At 39.5% G+C, this 9,690-nt stretch overlaps 1 protein-coding gene across 1 annotated transcript in view; it reads left to right on the top strand.

Moving 5' to 3' along the window:
• LOC149289821 (pyruvate dehydrogenase (acetyl-transferring) kinase isozyme 3, mitochondrial-like) overlaps positions 1–9,593 on the top strand; it is a 29,644-nt gene extending 20,051 nt beyond the window's left edge. The window contains exons 2-11 of the mRNA XM_089490203.1: positions 742–883; positions 1,469–1,540; positions 3,544–3,728; positions 6,085–6,174; positions 6,313–6,390; positions 6,658–6,734; positions 8,280–8,381; positions 8,668–8,778; positions 9,093–9,206; positions 9,453–9,593. Coding sequence (XP_089346329.1) covers positions 742–883; positions 1,469–1,540; positions 3,544–3,728; positions 6,085–6,174; positions 6,313–6,390; positions 6,658–6,734; positions 8,280–8,381; positions 8,668–8,778; positions 9,093–9,206; positions 9,453–9,593 — 1,112 coding nt within the window. The remainder of the gene's footprint in view (positions 1–741; positions 884–1,468; positions 1,541–3,543; positions 3,729–6,084; positions 6,175–6,312; positions 6,391–6,657; positions 6,735–8,279; positions 8,382–8,667; positions 8,779–9,092; positions 9,207–9,452) is intronic.
• Positions 9,594–9,690: the final 97 nt, after the last annotated feature.

Consider the following 9,690-nt stretch of genomic DNA (forward strand, 5'->3'; position numbering starts at 1 on the left):
CCTCCTATACTTTGTTAAATCCCTTTACGGATTTAAATATTTCTATTACATCTCCCCTCCCTCTTCTTTCCTCTAAGTTCTATCGAAGTCAGTTCCTGACGAGGTATTAAGATCCCTTAGCCTTTCCTGGAAATTTGTATCCGGCTAAACATTCACCATTTTAGTAGCCCTCTTCTGAACGCTTTCCAATATGTCAGTATGCTTGTGGAGATCGGGTCTCCAGAACTATAGACAATACTTGACGGTGGTAATAGATGGTAGCTGTTATAGTCTAGTGGTAATTAGAGGACCGCACCATGGACTGCTGGATAAGCCTCTGACTGTCAGAAAGGTATGCCTGATCTACATTGGCTACATTGGAAGTGAGACACGTTTCCTTTGCTTTTACAGTAGAAGTCCCACAGAAAAAAATATTTTCCTCCTTGATCATAAAATATAGTGCTGTATGCCGCAGGCAAATATCGACAAAAATATGGTTCTCTCTCATTTTTTTCCAATAAACTTCCGTTATCTGGGGAGACCTAAAGGCTGCCATTGTCATGTGAAAATATTGGTGACTTTCGTGGCTGGGACAAATGGCTAATATGCAACATTATATTGTGGAAAAACTAGAACTGTTTAACAAAACTTGGAGGGGTTCCCCTTTCAAATAGATAAATTGCATGACTTGTCCCAAAATACATTGATCTCCTCTGTAACATTGATCTGCTCTGTAACACCTGAACTTGTTTGTTTTTTTAGGACGCAACAATGCTTGTGAAAAGACATCATACCTCTTTCTGCGTAAGGAATTGCCTGTGCGGCTTGCAAACACCCTCAAAGAAGTGAACCTATTGCCTGAAAGCCTACTGCAAAGGCCATCTGTGAAGTTGGTGCGGTCCTGGTAAGGTCAAGCCCCACATAGGGCCTAAACGTTGATCTAAATTGTTCTCCAACCAAGTAAGAATTTTGTTGAACCTCGTGCCAGAAGGTTGAGAGGGACTTAATCACATTCATTGAGTAGAATTTGTGTGTGAGCTTTATTGCTGTGCAGTGCAGACCTGCCTATTGTTGACATTTTGGTACATCCAAGGCCTGTGACTCGGTGGCCATGGTGAGTGGCAGCTAGTGAGTCAACCTGGTGTGCTGTCTCTCCTCTTTTGTGTTTTTTTATAAATACAACACATTTAAATGTCTAAGGCATACTTAAGGTAGACTGAAAGCCATTAAAAAAGCAGTCAAGGCATCATTTGTACAACCCCATTGTAGCAGGTGTCTGGAGTACTGTTGTAGTACTATCATTTGATGGTTTAAATAAATAGAAGGCTATAGTCGCTCAAAAAACCCCCAAAAAAACCCTTAACATGATTTATTTATTATTTTGACCCTTTTGTAAAATTACCCTAATTTAGAGATCAAAACAAGGAAACTGTACAGCTGTAACCAGTGTGACTCCACTCTTATTTTGTTTTGCTTGCCTTTCTTATAGGTATATGCAGAGCTTCCTTCAGCTTTTAGAATATGAGCATAAAAGCCCTGATGATCCCGATGTCCTGTACGAGTAAGTATTTCGGGTGCTGTTTTCTGATGATTTTCATATGCTCAGTGGGATTGTTTAATGATCTCGCTTTTTTGGGCAGCATGGCATAACCGTGATTAAAGGTATAAGAGACAAAAAATGCATTGGCAGCCACAAGCAATTAAGTTTTCATTTGACCTTCACTGCATGGCGCTGATACTTTTAATCTACTTAAGTACCGCTTACACAAATCAAGGCTCTGGTTTTATTCCAGGAGAAATGCCGATTCTAACACTTTCTTAAGTAAACATTTGTTGCAATGAAGTTTTTTTGGGGGGGAGGGGGTTCCTCTCCAATGGAGATGACCTCAAAATATTCAAAACACTGTTATACAACATTGCAATTCAAGAGTTTCCAAGGGGATCCAACATTTCAAAGCCCTGACTTAACTATGCAATACGAGCAAACCCCAGTGAGCACGTCCTGCAAGAAGGGCTGAGCCGGTCCTGCATAATGCATTGTTAAAACAGTGATACCACTATCAAGAAATCTCTCCATAGTCGTGACTGATCTATAATATTTTTACAGTTGATACTTTTAAAGAATAAGGCTGCTGCCAGATGGCTCTGGTTTGAATAGTACTGAACCGTCCAAACGTCATAATAACTATGAAGACTCAAACAAACTGCCGGTTTAGTGAATATATACCTCCTTGTCCTCCAGGTGAAGCTACGTTAAGATATACTAATCTTTAGTGAATACAGCCCTCATTGTTTTTGGTGTACAGCACTAGGTGAAGCTACATTAGGATATACTAATCTTTCCCCTTTGGTGGAACCCATGTAGACAATTTTACCTTGAGTTTGGGCATCTGGGAAAGTGTTACAGATTCTGGACGTGCAGCTGGGTTGTTACAAGGGGTGACTTGCTTACCCAGGCGAAAACATTGGTTCCCAAGGCCTTGGGGTTAGTGTCTTTAGTCTCTGGACATTTGGCCAAACCCAATCCCTGTATAGGGTCCCCCTACTCCCCACCTTGTGATCCATTCAAAGCCTAACTTGGGCTAGTCCTGCCCCTATTATCTCTGGGCAGCCATTCACAGAAAGTTCCCAGGTATGTGAAGGGGTCTGTTCACTGGCATGCAGGGCAACATTTTTTGGGTAGGTAAATGCACTTAAGATGCTACAGCGGGGCCGACCTTGCGCTTTACGTGACAGGGGGCAAGGAGGCTTTTCAGTTCTCTTTTTTTTCTTTAGAAAGAGTCTCTAAGGGTGGCTCAGTATGTAAGGATCTCTTAGTGGCTAGGATTGGGTACAAAACACAGTCCCTGTGACATCAAATGGCAGTCCAGTTAGCCTAGTTGCACCTTATATGCCCCTCAATCACCATTTGAGAGTAAAAGGAATGAGGAATGAGGGGGCACAAAAAATAAATAAAATGCAATTACTCTCCAAACTTCTATTTTCCCTTGCAAAGAAAAAAATGCTTTTATGTCAAATGCCGTGTGTATTAAACTATTATTGAAAAGGCATTTCCATGGGATATAGTGATTGTTTTTGTGAACCCTTCTTACCAAGACTCATTCACTCGCGCTGCACATTTACATTGCAGAAACAGAGTGTAAATGTGTCAAATTACCATCACTAAATCCCATGATCCATAACAATTAGGCGTTATGAGCAGTGTTGGAAAATATATCACCATTCATTAGTCAGGAGGAGTAAAGTTACAATTCCGTTTTAATTATACATTCTGAACAGTATGATTTCTTTACATGTTACAGAGCAGTGGAAAATGCCCTCCCTGATTATGAGGATCTATTATCAGTCTTCCCACGGCACAATCTGGGCGAGAAAACTGCACTAGATTTATCAAAGTAAATTATGCCAATTAAAAGCAATAGGATTTTTTTGTTTTGATCACTCTGGAAGGATTACACTAGGGAGGTTGCTAGCACACTTTAGCCGACAGGCGTTTTTGTGTAATCAATGCAACGGTTTAATTAACAGTTCCACAATTTATGTTTTCTTTTCTCCTTCCAACAGCTTTTTAAATCTTCTTATTCAAGTGAGAAATAGACACAATGATGTCGTTCCCACCATGGCCCAAGGAGTAATAGAATATAAAGAGAAGTATGGATTTGACCCCTTTGTCAGCAGTAACATTCAGTACTTTTTGGACAGATTCTACACAAATAGGATCTCTTTTCGAATGCTCATCAACCAGCACAGTAAGTTCAGCTATCTCTGTTAACACCGAGGTACCTAACTGCGTTCTAGAGCAATAATATTTCATAATACTCTATTGCGATGATACAATTTTCTTTGTTGTAAAAATTGTTTGATGATGAGAACTGTTGGTGACTTCTCAAAAGTCCACACTATTAGTCTATATGTGTGACTTTGAATTTAAATTTTAAATGTATGCTTTCGTGTTAGAATGCGGTAGAAATAATCCTATGTTGCCCTTCCGTATGTCGGAATTTTTTCTCAAAGATAACAATAAATGAGGATGTTCTGAGAAGCAGCTACCTTTTTTTGTTCCAAGCTCACAAGCAGGTGCAGAGGTTTTTGGGTGCGGTAATTTTAGTAACCGTAATAGTGTTGATCTGCGACATCCAGGTTTGAGGTCATATCCTAAGCAGCTGTAACTAGTTATTTAATTGACAATTACACAGCCCTAAACATTCCCATGAACTTTGTGGCAGTAGATTGTGCAATAATGTTAACGTATTGATTTAACATTATTTCTTTGTATCCTTGCTTACTGTCTACTTGAATTTCAGTGGGTGTGTGTTTTCTCCTAGACCTTTAAAAGCCTCTGTACTCTATTCCATGTCATGAATTCCAGGGTATGCTTAACATTTCTTACAGCCTTTATCAGATGACTTTTCAGGGTCATCTATCATTTTTCAACTAACTGTTGATACTTTTCTGCTTTGGAACTCAAAAAATACCTTTCTAGGATGTCCATTTGGCGTCCTCCATCTCCAGGACACTGGGGATGATAGTGTTTTGAATGCATCTGTTCTAATAAGTAAGCATTGTGTTAGTTTGGCTGACAAGCATTGTGTCAGTTCATTTTGGATATTACAAACTATTGTTTTTATCATTAAAAGATAGACATTAGTTCCCAGGCTGTTACATTACAGTTACTACCGTATTTGCTCGATTATAAGACGACCCTGATTATAAGACGACCCCCCAAAATCTGAATATTAACTTAGGAAAAAAAGAAAAAGCCTGAATATAAGACGACCCTAAAGGAAAAAAGTTTTACCAGTAAATGTTAATTCATGTAAACTATTTTTTTTAATAAAAGCTATGATTGAGAAAAATATTTTTTTTGTTTTTATTTCTTGTATTTTCCAACCTGTCCCCCAGTTACGCACATCTGCCCCCAGGCTTGCCACTCCAATATGGCACTGTGGCCCATGATATGCCTTTTAACCCTCTATATGCCACTGTGCCCCATGGTATGCCTTTTGACCCCCTATGTGCCACTCTGCCTCCAGAAATGCCTTATACCCCTATATGCCACTCTGCCTCCAGAAATGCCTTATACCCCTATATCCCATTCTGGCATTTAGGGGGTTAAAATGCATATTATGGGGCAGAGTGGCATATAGGGAGGTATAAGGCATTTCAGGAGGCAGAGTGGCATTAAGGGAGTTAAAAGGCATTGTATAGAGCACTCTGCCTCCAGAAATGCCTTATACCCCTATATGCCACTCTGGCATTTAGGGGGTTAAAATGCATATTATGGGGCAGAGTGGCATATAGGTGTATAAGGCATTTCAGGAGGCAGAGTGCTCTATTAAATGCCCCCTTAACGCCACTCCAGAAATGCCCTATGCCCCCATTTAACACACACACACACACACACACACACACACACACCCTATACCCCCATTTAACTAACACACACACACACACACACTCTCCCCTCCCCTCCCCTCTCAGCCCTCTCTTACCGGTGCTTCCAGCCGGGGCAGCGGGTTGACGTCGCCTTCTGCTGCAGCCGGAAGGAGGTGGAGTTGGCAGCGGGGGTTTGTATCCGTCCGTCGCGTATACTTTCCCCGGCTGTCAGAGATCAGAGTTCCCCGCACCGGTGCGGGGAACTCTGATCTCTGACAGTCGGGGAAGGTTTGCGACGGACGCAGACAACCCCCGCTGCTAGCCACACCTCCTTCCGGCTGCAGCGGACGTTGTCTACGCGGATCGCGTAGACGTCAACCCGCTGCCCCGGCAATACAGCAGGAAGCACCGGTAAGTGTGTGTATGATGGGGGGGGGGTGTGAGACAGGAGGATCCAGGTCCCCTGCAGCGGTGCGGGGGATCTGGATCTTAGTCTCCTAATCAGACTCTATTTGAGGTCTGATTAGAAGACGACCCCGATTAGAAGACGAGGGGTATTTTTCAGAGCATTTGCTCTGAAAAAAACCTCGTCTTATAATCGAGCAAATACGGTATTTTCTGTTCAGATTAGGGATGATGGAAACAGTATAATCCAGTTAAATATCTCAAATCATCAGGTTTATGAATTTGCATAATTTAATTGATAACCTCTTTTTTCCCAATTTAAAGCTTTGCTCTTTGGAGGGGACATCAATCCTGCTCATCCCAAACACATCGGTAGCATTGATCCTACTTGCAATGTACCAGAAGTAGTTAAGGGTAAGAGGTCTACTGTCCTTGCCTTTTTGTTTGCATAAAACAAAATTATTTCTACATTTTGACCCTTTTTTTTTTTTTTTTTTTTGTTTACAAAATTAGTTGCAAGTGTGATTTGTTTTTTCTATTTTTGCTTCACAGATGCCTATGAAACGGCAAAGATGCTGTGTGAACAATACTACCTGACTGCACCTGAGCTGAAAATCGAAGAGTTTAATGGTAACAACCTCTTGCACATATATAAAGTTAATTTGTCATCTACTTTTATATTTTGTGTAGCGGATACGTGTTGACCATTGCATTTGTTACGGTCTTGGATCTTCAGGACGAATGCCGAGCTCTCGCTAGGTTTTTTTGTTTATGCATCCATTTTAAACTGTTTCTAAAAAACTGTATTTCAATGCTTCTGTGCCAATAACTGTTTATAATGTATTCGAGTATACTGTTAGTTGTAAATATGTAATGGTGCTTACTATTGTTTTGCAGCTAAAAACCCTGGTAGACCCCTTCAGGTAGTCTATGTGCCTTCTCATCTATTTCACATGCTGTTTGAACTCTTTAAGGTATGTATTAATTATTGTTTTTAGTGCAAACATTATCTTTCTTTATTTACTGTTTTTAAGACCTACATATTACAGTATTGCTGTTTTGACTCAACTATAATCATCAATGATCCTAAAAAAAGGCAGATTTTCATGGTGGGCTATCTAGCTGATCAAAGGAAGATCCATCTGAAAAGTGGCTGCTTTAACTGACTGTTCGGACATGGGAAGATACTAAACCTGAACGTTTTTGAGAGTTGCTGTAGTAGACGTTTATGTGTTTTCTAAGAGATCTGATATTTCCCTGTGCAGCTTACATTGAATTGTACTCCAGATTGTTTTATTCTTTAATCTTAAATCCATCTGTAAACCTCCCCAAATCTTTTGTTTGTACGCTGTAATACTAGGTCAGAAAAGGCAGATGGTTTTTATTCTTTTAATTTCCCGTGTTAGCATTTTGGTCTTCTTTTCTTATGTTCTCAAGTCCCACCGTAGCCACTAGAACAAAATATATACAATTACATAAAAAAGAAACCTTTAGAATACAGAAACCAGACTACTAAATGATTTGAATTAAAAAGCAATGCCTATCCAGATGTGGCTTTAAAAATGCTTTAAGGCATAATGCACGTTGTTTTATTTGTCTCTTACTATGCTTTTTTTATTTATCTTGTATTTAGGATCGGCAAAAACAAGTAATATAAGTCACATATTAAGTTCCATTTGTGAACCCGCACAAAACTTTGATTTGTCTGGGAAAACTAGTTTTTTTTCTGGGTTGCCACATTAATCTCTCTTTCAAGCAAATTAATAACAGTGTGTATCGGAATCTGGTTTGGATAAAATGCCTTGCCATAATTGTTCTGAATTATTGGTATCGCTATCCTGAGCTTGGCGACAGTTCAACGTGGTTCCAGGGTAATTTACTGCTATAATAAGGGATAACGCGACTTGGGTGGTAAAAAGCAGCGAGCGTTTCATTTGAGAAGAAAAGATTGGCAGGTTCCACAATGATATATTGTGGTGCCTTCTCACACGTAGACCTCAAGCAACAATTTTATTAATAATTGGGCATTTAAATAGCTACTTTATTCAGATGTTAAGCCTATTACCTTGTTATTTTACTTTTATAATTAGTAATCATAGTAACAGAAAGTAGTAATTTTGACTTAGAGAAGACTTGAGTTCAGTTGTGCCGTGCTGTAATTACAGAGATGCCAGGAAAGGCACATAGAAACACGATCTAGCAACAATATTCATGTGCTAGGTCTAAGAGAATTGTGCATGGCAATTTTAGCAGTGTCACATGTGCATTGAGGTTCTAAAACCACCCTGGATCAACTACCAACATGCTCAGCCGTCCAAAAGTGCAACTTTAGTTATGGAATTTCAGTCATGATGAAAAGGCCATTATTGGAATTATATGCTGTTCAAAGAATGTTTTTTATAAGGCTTTTTTTTTTTCTTTCTTACCCATTTGCATTCTGGGAAATATATGGGGTTTTTTTCTTAGCCACTGTATCCCATACCCATTGTAAAAATATTAGAGCTTTGTCTGCTTTCCAGAACTCAATGAGAGCAACTGTTGAGCTGCATGAGGACAGAATGGAAAGTCTGCCACCCATAAGGACCTTGGTCACAATGGGGAAAGAAGATTTGTCTATAAAGGTAAACATTTTCCCTACAAAGAGTATAAATGCGCTGTGACTCTTAACCTTGTTTCGAAGCAGTTTTCATTATTTATACATAAAAATGAAGAATTACTTATGAAGTTCTACTGTTGTAAATGAAGTGTGAAAAACCACATACCACCTGGAGAATTTCCTAGAAGCCCACATAGACTACATGTTATAATGAAATGTATTGCTTGTGGATATGGCACAATATGTGATTATTATATGTGATATAATTCATATATATGTCCTTCATTGCTGCTGTTATTCTTTTCTTCTAGATAAGTGATCAAGGTGGAGGGGTGCCATTAAGAAAGATTGACCGTTTGTTTAATTACATGTACTCAACTGCCCCCAAGCCCAGCCTGGAGCCGAGCCGGGCAGTTCCTTTGGTAAGTATTCAATGTAAGGGCATTATGCACGATGCATAGACTAATTTTCTACCATTCTACCAACACATTATTATTATTATTATTATTATTATCTTTTATTTATATATAGCGCCAACAATTTACACAGCTCTTAATACAATACATATATTCAAGGGGTATCAAAGACGAGAATTGACCGACTACGACAAGCCCTTCATAGATTATCGTAACTGTTACAACCGTGAAGCACCCAGTTATAGAAGCTCTTATTTTGAATTCATGCCAGCTGGTGGAATATTTTCTGTTTATATTGTTTATTTTCGTAATGTTTTTAGGCAGGATTTGGGTATGGTCTGCCAATTTCTCGGCTATATGCTCGATATTTCCAAGGAGATCTCAAACTCTACTCCATGGAAGGTGTAGGAACCGATGCCGTGATCTACCTGAAGGTATCATGTCATGAAACAAATGCAGTTCTTAATATGAAATAAGATGTCTTCCGTAACAAATCTTCCAACTTAACCTTTATAAGAAAATACTTTATTATGCAGCTCCCCATGCATACAAATTAATCCATACGTGATAATATTGAGTTTTCTGCTATTGGCACTTCCTCTCCTGATGTAGTGAATATGGTTTGCTGGACATGCCAGTGGAATCAACGCCAATTACGTCTCTCTACTTTTATATTTCAGGCTGTTTCAGGTGAATCTTTTGAAAGGCTCCCTGTGTTCAACAAATCGGCTTGGCGACATTATAAGAATGCAGCCGAAGCAGATGACTGGAGCAATCCGAGCAGAGAGCCAAGGGATGCCTCCAAATATAAGGCTAACTAGTACCGCAACTGCTGCCGGCACCTAGAACATGCTCGTTATATGCAAGGGATTAGCTGGCATTATGCAACAATGCCACAATTAGATATGGGATCTTATT

This window comes from Sceloporus occidentalis, unplaced genomic scaffold, assembly GCF_023333645.1.
Source record: "Sceloporus occidentalis isolate IW3139 unplaced genomic scaffold, rSceOcc1.0.p SCAF_43, whole genome shotgun sequence".
NCBI lineage: Eukaryota > Metazoa > Chordata > Lepidosauria > Squamata > Phrynosomatidae > Sceloporus > Sceloporus occidentalis.